The following is a 15,372-nucleotide window of genomic DNA, read 5'->3' as shown; positions in this document are numbered from 1 at the left end:
TTCCTCAAGGGCCAGTGTTCCAAAAGCAGCGTGATGCAGGCATTCAGTGATTCAGACAACAGGAACAGCAGGGTCCCTGCCACGTTCTCCAATGGGTATGTTGTTACCTTGGGCTGGAAGAGTGGAGGATGACCCCCACCACAGACCTCCCACCCCATGACACGTGACACAGTGAGAAAGAGCACATGTGATCCTTTTAAACATTTAATTAAGCAACTCCTACACTGTCATGACAAAATGAAACTTGTTGAGGGTTACAGAGTTCTATGAGAAATAAAAATAAAAAATTCTCACAAAAGCTCCATTTAAGCCTGTCAATAAGTGCTGCACTCTCTTCTGAACATGGATTTTGAAAACAACTGTCAAAATGAAAATCCTCAGCACCCTAAAAATGACGTATCATTTTGATTCAATCTGTAAGTCGATGATCATATTTCCAGTGCCAAATTTTGACATATGAGAACTGCAATGGCAAAGAATAGAAATGCATCTTGTTTGCCCAAGCCTTCCCCAAGACTCGCCCACCCTGTGGATGCCCCAGAAAGCACAGGGATGGCCCAAAGAGCCAGTCAGTCGGGCAGCATTTGCTATGCTTTGCTGCTCTGAATTCAGTTCCGCGGCTGTGCATTGAACTCTGTACAAATGTTCTGGATGATCCTGGGGACGGATTTGTACAGGTTGTCAAACTCATCCACAAAGAAGGAGTGGTCTCTGGCAGGGTGAGTGGCAATGATCTCCAGCTCGTCCTGTGCAGCCCATGCAACCCCTATCGCATAGGTGATCACTCCTGTGGGGACAAAGATCAGGTGAAACAAATGCCCCTAAGAAACAGTGTTGCTAATGAATCTCTGCTTTTCTGCTGCTCTGTCAGCACAACCCAACCCCAAATCAGAAATGTGCCAAGCAAAAGAAAAAACTCCCATGGAACTCTAGGTTCTAGAATTAAGAATACGTATGGCCATTCATTCATTCATTCATTCAAGAAATACTTTTGAACATCCACTTCAGAGAGGAGGTAACAATCTTTAGTGGGGAAAGTGGGGAGACTGCCTGCTGTGATAGTTCTTGATTTGGTTGGGGGCAGCTGGATATCAGGTACTTGACCTTATTCTACAAAATCCTATTCCTATACCACCTTCAGGTTAACCAGGGTGGATGCACATGATGGCCAGGAAACAGAGGGCAGAAGCTGGGGTGGTCTTCCTGCCCAGGCACCTGCCCTGCAGCCCTCTTTCTGCCAGTGTCCCATCTCATCTTCTAGGTGTCCAGTCCTGCTTATTTGGAGCTATCAATGCTTCACATAGCTCTGGTCTAATATGCTTTCAGTTGTCCATCATGTTGCATATAAGCTGCCAGTCCCTTTTCTTTCCTCTTCAGCTTCTTTTCTCTGAAGATTGTCTCGACTAGGGGAAGCCAGCCTTGGGTTTTAAAATGCTGGCCAAGTGGCCATGGGAACTGAGCTTAGACTGAGCAAGCCCATGTTTCTGCTCAAAGAAAGAAAGAAAGAATATCCCCCGATAAAGACTAGAGAACAGTATGCAACTTCTCAGATCCTTGAGACCACCCCTGCACAGAACCTTCTACTGTCAATTCTGACAGATGGTCGTTAACTCTGGACTTGGATGATCCTAGGAACACAATGCTCATTGCATTTTTAGATGAATCATAGTGTTTGGCTGAGCAGGAACCCGCCTCCATGTAATTTGTATCTATTGGTCCCAGTTCTTTAAAGCTTCCCAGAATATGATCCCCTGAGAGCTCCCATTTCCAACAGTCTTCTCATTCCCTCACTTCCTGGGTGAGGCCCAAAGAAGGTACCTAGAGAAATAAGTGAGGGTGGGACTGAACGTGAGCTTGGACAGATGAGCTAGAAAAAGCCCTGGGCTGATGAGCCAAGAGCTGGCCCATCTGCCACTCACTCAGGGATTTGGAACAGGCAGCTTATGACCCTTGAACCAACTCTGCTGACGTGAGACCAAGGGAATTTGTGACCGCTGGCACAAAGAACATCACCATCCCACCATTGTGAAGGTGTCCCACAGACTCTGCAAAAGGCAAGTCCCTGAGAAGACTTTGCCTGAATGCATTGTCTAGATACTTTGGTTTCTGGAAGCCAGCACCACCCGTTCATTAAGAATTGTCTTAGGAAGGATTTAAAGCAGCTCTCAAGAATACAAAAAATCCTGAAAAAATAACCTATATTAAAAGTATGCACAGAAAAGGGAAAAATAATTGACCACTGCATTGAGTGAGTTTTGTACCCTAGCACTTAGAGGTCTCCGGTTCCACTGACTACTCGATTCAGTTTTATCATTGTTATTGTTACTATTTTTCTTTTTTTTAGTTGTAGATGGCTACAATACCTTTTATTTATTTATTTTTATGTGGTGCTAAGGATCAAACCCAATGTCTCACAGTTGTTAGGCAAGCGCTCTACCACTGAGCTACAACCCCAGCCCATTTATTATTACTATTATTATTATTATTATCATTTTGGGTTTCTTCAGGCTGTTATATTTTCATGCTATTTTATGGCACTTTTGAGAACAGTTTTTATATATATATATATATATATATATATATATATATATATATATATATGTATATATTTAATTAATTCATAAATGTGACTTATTTTCTAAACACTAAAGTACTTTGTTCATTTTGTGTGTTTTTTTAAAATAATTATTTCTTAATTTTAGGTGGACACAATATCTTTACTTCATTTTTTTTTAAAGTGAGAGAGAGTGAGAAAGAGGGAGAGAGAAAGAGAATTTTAATATTTATTTTTTACTATTTGGCAGACACAACATCTTTGTCTGTATGTGGTGCTGAGGATCGAACCCGGGCCGCACGCATGCCAGGCGAGCGCGCTACCGCTTGAGCCACATCCCCAGCCCCTTTACTTCATTTTTTTTTATGTAGTGCTGAGGATCGAACCCAGTGCCCCATGTGAGCACACTACCACTTGAGCCACATCCCCAGCCCTCATTTTTTGTGTTTTTGAGCCTTCTCTCGACAACTTAAAAATCTTTATATGGAAATATTTCTTTTAAATATTCTGAATCAAAATTTCTTTGGGTTTTCCCCCCCAAACCCTCAATATCTAATTTACAAACATAGTACGACTTCCTTAAAGAACACTATTAGTCTTTAAAAGGTACTAAAAACAAATTGGTGTCTTCAACACAGCTAGGGATTTGTTTTTCTTTCATAGAAAGTGACAAATAGAATTCCCTTTTAGTGTCTCAAGCTCTGGTGGGAAAAGTCTCAGGATGCAGGAGGTCAAGGAAAGGGTCCCTGTTTTCAAAGACACCGGGGGAGCCTCTGGCTGCCCTTCCTCCTTCCCTCTTTGCTACTCAGACACCTGCAATCTTTGCTCCTCTAATGGCTTTGAACATTTTTGAGAGTCACAGACAAAACCAATGCACAGAAAAGCAGAGCCTTCCTTGCCCTCCAAGGACAGCCTCTCCCAGTCCTAGAGAGAAGCTGAGCCAGGTTCCCCCTACCTTTCTGATGGGCGGCCATCGCTGGTATCCGCACGTCGTCGTAGGACCTGCCGTCGGTGATGAGGATCATCAGCTTCCTCTTGTTGGGCTTGGACTTCTTGAAGAGCTGCTCCAGGGCATAGTGGATGGCAGCGCCGGTGCTGGTGCCACCACTCCAGTACCCCACCCTCTTGATGGCGTTGAGGATGTCGGGCTTGGTGCTGTACTTGTCAAACCCAAACTCTAGCCGCTGCTCGTAGGTGTACTGCACGGCCCCGATGCGTGTGTCTGTGTCTGAAATCTCAAACTCCTTGCTGATGTTGGCCACAAACTGCAGGACCGTGCGGAAGTTGCCTGTCCCCACGCTGCTGGAGCCGTCAATGACAAAGCCAATGTCGGCTGAGTTTAAGCAGGTCTTGCTGCAGGCCAGGCGGTCCGTGTCACAGACCCGCTTCACCAGGGACTGCACGGTCTTGGAGAGGCCCAACCAGCTCTGCACGTTGAACGAGTAGAAGCCATTGGTTCTGCACACAGCCTGGAGGACAGAGGGGAGGGACACTCACCAGGTCAGGGGTCAAGTCCCCCAACCTGGCACCCTTACCTTGGGCCTCCAGTTGGGTGAAGAAGCAAACAGACTCCTGTTTGCTGTGATAGTCCTTGTTGATGGCTCTCTCCCTTTCTGTTCCCCTGTCTGGGCACTTGCTGAGGCAAAGACCTCTCCAGTCATCTCTGAACTCACTCCTGTCTCCGCGGCTGCCAGTGCCTCAGTGGGAAGCCCTTGTGCAAGGCGAATGCACAGGGAGATGTAAGTCACTGATTTCTGCTTCAGATTTATGTCTCTTCAGCTCAATTCATTTGTACTGGCAGCCAGCCATGACTGGCATTGGTGGGCACCAACGCATGAGAGAATTAAAGAAAGCTTTTGTTCTCCTGGGGAAAACAGAGCACACCTAAGAAGTGACTGAGGAACGTTTCCAGAGCAGCCTGCACCCAGTGGGAAGGGGCCCCAGAATTGCTGAGTAGCCACATGGGTCAGGGTCGTTCTAGGTGCTCTTGGAGAGATTCCTTCGTTCAATCCTCACCTCACCCTACACGGGGAATGATGACCCCCTATTGTTAGATAACAAACGGAGGGCCCACTACAAGGGGACATTCCTGAGTTCCCCAAACTAGAATGCCTAGCTGTCTGCCTTCAAAATCCAAGCTCTGCCCTCCAGACAACCTTGCCTCTAGGCAAACGAATATTTATTTACTTGTGCCCAAGCTTGTTCCAGAAAAAATTCAAGTCAGCTACAAATAAACATTGAGCAAACTTGTTGGTGTGTTCCTGGAAGTGACTGGGCTAGTGTTCCTAAGGTGGGGCATTTCTTCTTGTCCCTTCCTTTGCGGGTCACCAGACATGCAGCAAGTTTGGCTTGCTGCATGTCTGACTTCATGACTATGGATGAATCTGTACAATTAAAAAATTATTTTGAAACAAGTAATGACTTAATCCTTCCCAGGAAATACATCTTTTTCTTGATTTGTAAAAACCTAAAGCAGGTTACAAAACTTTCCATGGACGAGGCGGCACAAGAGGCTGAGTGCTGGTAGGAAGCTGATCTTATGGATGGAGAGGATCTCTATCAGACAGCCTGTGTGAGATTCCAGCAGCAGAGAGTGGTGGTGCTGGCCAGGAACAGGTGGCCATTGGCTGGGGCACAGGGCTTGTGTGGTGTCACAGCAGCAGGGCCAGGAAGTGGGGTTGGGACCATGCTTTAGAAGGCCTCAAGAACAATGAGGGACAGTGAAGGATTTGGAGCAAGAGCCCCATAGTTGGAAGAACTCTTTGTAAGCATGAGTTGCGCTTCACTGTGAAATCTCTACAAGGGAGAACCAGGAGAAAGACAGGATGTTAAATACTGACTTGAAGTGGGGAGATGTCTCTGGGCAAGAGAAAGAACAGAGAGATGAGGGATGCAATTTGGGAGCTGATGAGGAATTCTGGGATGGATGGGGCTGTTCATGCAAAGTCCCGAGAAGGAGACAGTTTGGGTGGGAAAGATGATGATGAACTTGGCTTGCTGCATGTAGGACTTTGGGTTCTAACAGGGTTTCCGAAAAGGGAAAGATCACCAGGTGTGATGGCACATGCCCATAATCACAATGACTTGGGAGGCTGAGGCAGGAGCAATAGCAAGAGACTGTCTAAAAATAAAAAGGGCTGGGATGTAGCTCAGTGGTAGAGCACCCCAGGGATCAACCCTTAGTATGGGGGTGCTGGCAGAGTCTTTCATCTGGACAGAGAAGACTCAAGAGATGAGGACTGACGCTGTGGCCCTGGGGAGACTGGAGGGACAGAATCTTGTGAGAGAAGATGGAGGAACAGGGTCTAAGTCCTGAAAAGGTCCATGTTCAGGGTACATAATGGAAAAAAAAAAAAAAGAAAAGAGCAAGTGAAATAACAGCTGCACAGTGCCAGGAAGTCAAGGAAGAGAATTTCATGGAGCAAGAAGAGGTCAGCAGACTGCTATGCTACAGGAGGTCCAGCCCTATTAGCTCCAAAAACATATAATAATAAAGTTGGAGGAGCATCAAGGACAAGATTTTGCCCAGCATGGTGGCACAGGCCGGAGATCCCAGCAACTTCGGAGACTGAGGCAGGGATCCCAAGTTCAAGGCCAGCTTCTGCAACTTAGCAAGATCCTGTCTCAAATAAAAATAAGTAAATAGATAAATGAAAAGATCTTTTTTTTTTTCATACCCCAGTACGAAAAAAAAAAAAAAAAAAAAAATCAAAGACAAGCTGTCCAAGCTGGCTGGCTCTGTTCCTCCCTCCCTCCCTCCTTTCTTCTCTCCTTCTCTGTCCTTCAGTTGAAGCTTTGCCTTTGAAGGAAGGTTTATGTAGACAGCCAGTGGAAAACACCAAAGGTGGTTTAGTAGACTGGGAACAGGAGACCTACTATGCCATCTGTCCTGCCTCATCTCTGGCCAGACATCTCTGCAGAACCCAGAAGTAGCATTGGAAACATGACCTGCCCGAAATGTTGCAACACCTCCCTTCTCTTGTTTATCAGATGGATTAATTTGTAGCATGTTTGTGTGAAAGTACATATGTGTGTGTGGGTGTGTACACATGTGCAAGCTCATGTGTTTCATGAAGCTGCCAGGTCGAGGTCCCTGATGCTGTGGGAGGAGCAAGGAAGAGCCTCCACATGAGACCTCTGGGACACTGCTCCTGCCTTCTGTTCCCAAGCTGCTGGCCGTGGGGTGGGTAATTTGAGGTTCCCTCATTGGAGACACTACTACCTAGATGTGAGCTTCACACACAGTTGAAAGCCCAAGAAAACAATCTTCCTGGAATTTCAGCTTTGCAGAGTTCAGGGGAGCTTGACTGTGGGTGAGTCTCTGGCAATTACGAACCTTGTTGGCAAAGTTGGGCTCCATCACATACTGCTTCTCATTTTCCGCAGCAGCTTCCACAGTGATGAAGAAAATGTTGATTCCTGATTCTCTTGCAAGCCTTGAAGCCTCCTCCACTTTGTCTGTGGGCCAACCATCCACCATCACTACGGCCACATTGGGAGCACCACCTCTGTTTCCATTGGCTTTGGAAAAGAAGGTCTTGGTCACAAAGGAGATGGCCCGGCCTGGAAGAAAAAGAGACTCATGCTTGAAGGGATCATGCCAGTGATAAATTCAGGAACAGAGCACAGCAGTACGAAGAGGCCCAGAAAAACACACTCATTCCCTCCCAGTTTGACTGTTCTATTTTTTGAACCACTTTACTTTCAGGTGTACAATTCAGCGGCATTTGTGGGTGTACAGTTAGTGGCACTGGGGCATATTCACAATGCCATGCAGTCGTCACATCGTTCCCTTAGTTTCATTTTAAGCCTTTAATTTCTAATTGCTTCCTGCTTTTAAAAAAGTTATAGGGACCAGCAATAGCAGGGAAAGACTTTCATAAAAATAAAGGGCCTCTTATCTGCCTGGGTACTAGACTCATTCTAAGTCTCTAAGCTTCCCCAAGTTGTGTCCTAGAGCACAGGATTGGAGGAGTTGAACTGGAGTGACAGTAGCCTTCTCTGGGCTTCCTAAAGCCTGGGTGAGCCCAGTGTTCCAGGAGCTGCTGGGCCTGCAGGGCTGTATTCTGTGGTCAGCGGTCTTTCCTCTGGTTCCAAGCCAGGGGCCCAAGTCTGGCTGTTCAGGGAAGAGCTATACCCACCAGGAACTAAGAGACTGTGTTCTAGCCCTGGCTATGCCAACCACTGGCTGTATGGCCCTGGGTGGTCCCTCATGGTCTCTGGGTCTAGACTTCCAGGCCAAGGATCTGCTTCAGCTGAGTGCAACAATCATGGGGCTTTGTGAAACCTCGAGATGCCTTTCTCCCATGTACAGGGTCTCAGGACATTTTCAGAGTCAACTAGATGACAAACTATCCTACTTTTCCAGCAATTTCCCAGATTCAGTGCTAAAAGCCCAGGTTCCCCTGGGCAAATTGAGATAAGAAGGCTCCCTTGCTGGGTTCTGTGAACCTTTTATGTGTGTGTATGTGTGTGGGTGAGAGAGATGTGTGTGTATACCCATGCATCCTCTGAAATTATACACAGGATCTTGTGTATGAGTACTATCTGGGTAGCAAGGCCATGCATATTCTTTTTGGAGATTCTCAAATGAGTCCCTAATAACAGCTAACAACCACCTTCTTTAGGTGAATATTATTACACTCAATGCTTCTCTGGTTTGGGCAGTATAATATTACCTGTCAAATGAAAGATCAAATGGTTACATACAAAGTCCTGGAGAAGTGTCTTAGTGAACCCCTGTGAACTGTCTGCACAGAACCTGGTTGCTAAGGGAAAACGTTGGCTGCTGAAAACTGCTTCCATGGCCAAGGGATAATTTCCATCAAGTCCCAAAGCACCCAGTAGTCCTTTCTGGCTTAATAGTAGGCACCATAAGGGAGCCAAAAGATCACTTTGACCCCACCTAATCTTGAGTCTAGTTGAGCCTACAGTGAACCAGTGCTTGATGCACATTCCATCATTCCATCCACCCTGCAGTGGATTTTTATTGTTGCTGTTGTTGATTTCTTTTCTTTTCCTTCCTTTCTTCCTTCCTTCCTTCCTTCCTTCCTTCCTTCCTTCCTTCCTTCCTTCCTTTCTTTCTTTCTTTCTTCTCCTTCTCCTTCTCCTCCTTCTTCTTCTTTTCTTCTTCTTCTTCTTCTTTTTTTTTTTTTTTTTTTTTTTTTTGGTACTAGGGATTGAACTCAGGGGCCCTTAACCACTGAGTCATATCCTGAGCCATTTTTAAAAAAAAAAATTTTTTTTATTTAGAGACAGGTTCTCACTGAATTGCTTAGGGCTTTGGTAAATTGCTGAGACTGGCTTTGAACTTGGAATCCTCCTGCCTCAGCCTCAAGAGCTGCTGGATTACAGGCATGTGCCACTGTGCATGGCTTGTAGTGGGTCTTGAAACAAGATGCTGGATGTCTGAAAACTACATTGTCCATACTCTCTTGCATCTAGATTTTCAGCTCTGTTTTACTTTCACAAATTGATGCATTTACATGAGATTTAGAAGATGACAGCAGGCAGGGGCTGTACTTTTCTTTCAGCAGTTTCTGCTGATCAGAATCTGTAGAGTATTTGACTTCTCTTGGAGCACCATTGACAGACATGTTTGTGTTGGTTGCTAGCTTCAATGGTGTTAGGAGAGAGAGTGCAGGATAGCCCTTTTGTGGGTAAGAATGGGTCAGGGAGGACTTGGTTCTGGAGTTGGCAGCTGTAGAAGAAACTTCCTAATTGTGGGCTTCCTGCTGAAGCAGGTTCCTGAAGAGGCTGTGGTGGCAGAATTCAGAACGTTGTTTCTAGATCTTGGAAGAGGTAGCAGCTCCTTTGGAAGCCCCGTTTCCAAAAGAAGCTTCCAAAGTCTGCTTCTTCAGTCCTTTCTATAATTCTCATAATGTTTAATGCTCTGAAATAAATCACTTTATACCTGAACCAGCTGGTTGGATTCTGTCCTCTGAACCCAAACCCTGAACCAGAGGCAGAGTTCAAACCTGTCCTACACTGAAAAAGGTATACTGATTAGGTTCAAACACCTTTCTGATCTCCTCAGGGAAGTTAGTTGTCTTCTGAAGTTTTTCTCCAGAAAAATTTTGCTAATGGAAGGATTAAGTGGAGAACAAGTCAGAAATCAACTTTATCAAGTTTGTAATGAAGATGCTTTGGAATTTAGGGCATGGATAGCTGCACCTTGGTCAGTGTTTATTTAACATTGTTCAAAAGTAAAAGGCTCTGCATTTGCTCGATTCTTATGTTTGATCGCTACAAAATGTTCTCTGAGGGTTGGGAGAGGGAAATAATTAATCAGATTTATTGTAACTCCCTCAAGGATAGGATAGTTCTACACCCTGCACGTAGCTTCTCCATGCCAAGAAAATGTGGCCCACATCTCCAGTCTTTAGGATTTTGATGGTATGAACAGGTTCCCTGAGAAGCATATAATCATCCCCCCGTGTGTCCCCCAAAGTCAGGCTACCATTTATACATTAATTACACATTGGCATGGGTTCTTTGACAGTCTGAGCACAGTTAATGTGAAACTGTTGTTTCCTAATGCCCCGTCACCTCTGGGTGAAGTGATAAAATGGAGTTTCTGAACCTGCTCCAGTGATCTTGAACTTCTGGTTCCCCCTCCAAAGGCTCAAACATCACAAAAGATTCATCTTGAAACAGAGGACAAGACTCTGTTTGCAAAGTCATTGCTGCAACAGTAGCTGATTAGAAAAAGACTCCCAAGGAACACTGAGCTGCTTTCTGATGGAATTGGGTGGAATTTAATGTTCAATCTTGGCAACTTGGAGGCCAACCAGGAAATAGTCACAACAGCAGTCCTGCTTGTCCTGAAGAATGTTGGCACCCGAGGAACCAAGCAAGCTGGAACTAGATGACACATATGTTTTGACAATTCTTGCCACCTGAACTCATTATAATACTTTAGAAAAGATACAGATGTTACGTGAGTCATTTCTTGATGGATTCTTTTTTTTTTTTCCTCCTTCAATATAGAATGTTAGAAGACAACCACGTAGAAAGAGAACCATGGCAACAAGATAGAATTATCTGAAGCGGGGTCACATACCTACATTAGAAAGCCCTCCTCTCTGGGTAATTTTCTCAATAGCTGTCTTCAGGTCTCTAGAATTCATGTGAGTTTTGAGGTTAAACTGGGTAGCAGGGTTGTCACTGAAGAGGTAGAACAAAAAAAAAAATTAAAAATTAGCTCAAAAGTTATTACTGTCAAGAAAGGTAGAAATAATAGTTAATTCTTTTACATACAAAGAGAAGCTGCTTCAAAGCCTTAAACTGTGGTTCATAAAATGTTCCACTGTGGGCAGAGTGATGGGAAGACAGGAGACGGGGATCCTTCACAGGGAATGGAGAGAGACAGGCTATTTCAGAACTGTGACCCACTGTATGGTGTGCAATCCGTGTAGTCATATGGGGGTTGGTTTACTGCTTTGCTACCAGCATCTTGGGATTCTTAACAATTTTGGAAAGGGGACCTGCATATTATGAGGCTATTTTGGGCTATAGGTTACTAAGTACTCAAGTGGGGGGCATGGAGACTTTGTTTTTTTTTTTTTTTTTTTTTACTTTGGTGGTACTGGAGATTGAATTCAGGGCCTCCTGCATGCTAGGCAAGAGCTTTACCACTGAGCTACACTCCCAACCCTGGAGGAGACGTTCAAAGCATCTTTTCCAAGATCCCCAGAAGTAGATCAATGAGAAGATGCTTTGGGCAGCAGCTTCAAATGGGAACCCCAAGGTGGCTGACAGTGGATCCCTATTGAGTTCTTGGGGGTAGACAATGCAGTCACCAGGGAACCAGTCACCAGGATCTAAGAGAGAGGAGACATTCTCTGCTTCTTTCCCACCCTTCCTTCTTCCCTCTTTTCTAATCTTCTTAGGTATCTCAAGGTGATCTGAGTTATTTCCATAAGCTGTGCTAATCAAAATGGCAGGTGATGTAAAGCTGGGGTGGGGAGATAGGAAACCACTTTCCGGGAAGACAGGAAATTTAAAACAAGTTCAACCAAGGTAGGGCCTTGGGGCAACTCCCCACCAGATGAAAACTAAGTCCCGTGGTGAGGATTAAATGAAAACAAGTAAAAACAGCAAAGCAATCAGGAAATGGGGAATTTTGGACCTCTGAACTGAGCATCAAGTGTCCTTATCTGAGGATGTAGTCATATACTTACACTCTTACAAAGCAATCCAGTGATGGCTGGAGGCTCAAACCACTTCTTTTCTCTTTTTTAATATTTATTTTTTAGTTGTAGTTGGACACAATACCTTTATTCTATTTAATTATTTTTATGTGGTGCTGAGGATCGAACCCAAGACCTTGAACATGCTAGGCGAATGCTCTACGGCTGAGCCACAACCCCAGTCCTCAAACAATTTCTTTATAGTAACAAAACCCAGACTAATGTACTCCCATTGTTTGGCTTCATATTTTGGCTTTCAAAGCCTCCATGATTTGGTTCTAACTTATGGTGATACGCCTCTGTCTCTCTCTTTCTCTCTCTTTCCCCTCTTCTTCTTTTCCAGGATATCCTATATTCTAGTCAAAATGCCAAAATGAACTGCTCACTCTTTCCTGTGGTGTATAACACAATGTCTTGGTACTTTGTTTTTGTTTTGTTTCATGGTACTGGGGATGGCACCTATGGGGGTTTTGCCACTGAGGCTGGCTTTGAACTTGCGATCCTCCTGCTTCGGCCTCCTGAGTGGCTGAGATTACAGGCATGCATCATCACACCCAGCAAGTCTTTTTTATTCCTTGTGGTCATGTTTTTCAGTCACCACAAGCACTGGCTTGTAGGGGACAGTGACGTGTTCCCTAAAGGAAACCTGGGGATCCATTCCTATGTACCTCTCTCTGGTCATAGCTGTATCATCAACAGAACAACACATTACCTATTTTACATGTGTTTGTCTTTGAAGATACTGAAAGTTAATATTTCTTAGAAATTAATGATATCTAATTTTTTTAATAATACAACATTAGGTGAGAAGGGTTTAGTATTTTTCTTGACCTTGGATAATGTGACTCTAAATGTCTTTGACTTTCAGTCTCATAACAGTGCTGTCCATTAGGCTTTGTTTGGTGATTCACTTCTTAGTCAGTTGTCACCTCATGAATTCCTGAGTTTGGTCTCTTTTCCATCTTTTCCACAGCTTCGCCACACACTGTAGATGTTACTTAAGCACTTTCTGAAGCACACTCACATACCAATCAGCAAATTCCCTCTCCTATTGCTGAATGTACCAAATTATCAATTAACACTGAGCTCACAACCAATGGCGCTACACCTCATGCCTGAGAGAAGCTCATCTAACTTTTGTGATTTTCTCTGGAAGCCACAGCACAGCCTTCTTGCGCTCACATCGCTAGACGCCATTTCAACATTACATTTGAAGGGCATGAGCCACTATGTCCGGCTTGAGGGGCATTTTAAATAGTAAAGTCTTCAAAGAAAAATCCCAAAATGCAAAAAAAAAAATAAATAAATAAAAAAAATATATATATATATGGTACTCAAGTGGAGTGAGGAAAGGAAGGAAGGCTGTAACCTTGTTTGACCATGGCTGGAAATAGGTGAGGCAGGTGACTCAAAAATTTTCCCACCTTTGCACACGTGTAAAAAAGACTGTGACAGTGTCTCAACTTGCAAATTTGGTTCAAGTTGAATTTCAGTGAGTGTATCCATTGGCAAATAAGTGGATGCCCAAGTCCTGGAGAGGGACTGTAACCTACTTGAGAACAGGTGCCCCTCCTGGCTTCTGATCCCTAGTGTTTAGCACGCAAGGCATAATAGGTTAGTGTGGAACACATAAGTGAAAGGGAGCTCCAATGTCCTCTCTTTGTCTCTGGAGGCTGGGGGGCTGGGTGGTGGGTAACCAGAGATTGAACAAAGGTGTGCTTAACCACTGAGCCACACCTCCCAGATCCTAAAATATTTTATTTAGAGACAGGGTCTTGCTGAGTTGCTTAGAGCCTTGCTATTGCTGAGGCTGGCTTTGAACTTGCAATCCTCCTGCTTCAGCCTCCTGAGCTGCTGTTAAAGGTGTGCTCTACCTCGGTGGGCTCAAATGTCCTCTTTTAGCTCATCTGAAGTGCAACTGAACACTCTGCCTCCAAGCTCCATACTGATCACTTTTTCCTTTGATTACATCATGGATGTAGACAAATCCATCCTTAGAGGTGTATAATTGAGTTATTCATAACCTAATAAATAGGTGCTTTAATTTCATTTAATGCCATTCCCTCCAAAAATGCCCCCCTGCTAAAACAGAATCTCTATCACATTTACTTATTTATTTTAGTGGATTGAAAAGTTGGATCATGGGCTGGGGTTGTGGCTTAGTGGTAGAATGCTTAGTGGTAGCATTCTACCACCAAGCCAGGGTGAGACTCAGGGTGAGACCCTGAGTTTGATCCTCAGCACCACATAAAAATAAATAAGTGAAATAAAGGCATTGTGTCCAACTACAACTAAAAAATAAATATTTTTTCAAAGTATTTTTTTAAAGAGAGAGAGAGAGAGAGAGAGAGAATTTTTTTTTAATATTTATTTTCCAGTTCTCGGCAGACACAACATCCTTGTTTGTATGTGGTGCTGAGGATCGAACCCGGGCCGCATGCACGCCAGGTGAGCGCGCCACCGCCTGAGCCACATCCCCAGCCCCTAAAAAATAAATATTAAAAAGAAAAGTTGGATCAGGGGACCTCTGAAATCCTTTCCAATTACTAAATTGATGATCATTGCTATTATTAGGGGCAAAACTATGCAGCTTATTCACCAAGAGTCTTACGGGCAGAGGTAATCAAACCAGTTAGATAAATATTATATCAATATTCCCTGCAAACAGCATAGTGCTCAGTACACGGCAAACATTTAATAAATCTTTGTAAAAGTGCACTCTAATTAAATCACAGGAATGAATGATGAATTGTTCATTTGTAGACTGTGGCAGCTCTCAGGACCACAGCACATGAATACATGGGTTTGTGTCCTTCAGAATGTGTATGTGGTGGCCTGTCCTCTTAGCATAGTGTCTTTTCAGATGGAGACAGCTATAGGTTGGGTATGGTTTCTCTCCTAGAAGGTCATGTGCTGGAGGCTTGGTCTCCAGTGTGGCGTTGCTGAGGTGGTAGAATCTTTAAGAGATGGGGCCTGATAGAAAGTAATAGGTCATGGGGGTACCACCCTCCTAAGGTATTAGCACCAGTCTGTGGGACTGGACTGGTTTCCTGTGGGAATGGGTTGTTATAAGGAATCCATTCTGGTTTCTCCACTGAATTCTTCTATATGATTTTCCATGCATTTCTGCCATTCTCACCTGAGCCTTTGCCATTTTGGTACCATGAAATCCTCATCTGAGCTGAGCTGAAGCTGCTGCCATGCTCTCTAACCTCCACTTCAAGCTAAATAAAGCTCTTTTCTCTCTAGAGTACCCAGCCTTATGCATTTTGTCATAGCAACCAAAGACAGAATAAGACAGAAACTACTTTAAAAGTTCAAAGAGGAATGCCATTATTTTATGTAAGCAATCTTTGAATTTTATTACAAGTTCTCATGAAAAGAAAACACATTTTCCCTCTCGACAATATTAAAGATTTCCTTTAAAAACATGTGAAGAAAATAAACAGGTTTATAGCTCAAAGAGAAAATGGAAAATTATCCTATGTTTGGAAGGAGAACTGGGGTTAATGAAGAGAAGTTAAAGGGAGCCAGAAGTTGGCCATGGACAGAAAGGGACAATTTGTGCAATAAAAAATGGCAACTTGGTGCAAAGTGCAGTGGCACACGCTTGTAATCCCAGCAGCT

At 44.0% G+C, this 15,372-nt stretch overlaps 1 protein-coding gene across 1 annotated transcript in view; it reads right to left on the bottom strand.

The window, feature by feature from the left end:
• Positions 1 to 225: 225 nt before the first annotated feature.
• Positions 226 to 15,372, bottom strand: part of Vit (vitrin) — a 108,333-nt gene continuing 93,186 nt past the window's right edge. Inside the window, exons 11-14 of the mRNA XM_077105187.1 lie at positions 10,617 to 10,720; positions 6,891 to 7,117; positions 3,510 to 4,023; positions 226 to 787 (exon numbers count right to left, since the gene is read on the bottom strand). Of these exons, the coding sequence (XP_076961302.1) occupies positions 609 to 787; positions 3,510 to 4,023; positions 6,891 to 7,117; positions 10,617 to 10,720 (1,024 nt within the window). The 3' untranslated portion in view covers positions 226 to 608. The remainder of the gene's footprint in view (positions 788 to 3,509; positions 4,024 to 6,890; positions 7,118 to 10,616; positions 10,721 to 15,372) is intronic.

The sequence above is a fragment of the Callospermophilus lateralis genome, chromosome 14, assembly GCF_048772815.1.
Source record: "Callospermophilus lateralis isolate mCalLat2 chromosome 14, mCalLat2.hap1, whole genome shotgun sequence".
Lineage (NCBI taxonomy): Eukaryota > Metazoa > Chordata > Mammalia > Rodentia > Sciuridae > Callospermophilus > Callospermophilus lateralis.
The sequence above is the reverse complement of the archived record's forward strand: the minus strand, read 5'-3'. Positions and strand labels throughout refer to the sequence as shown.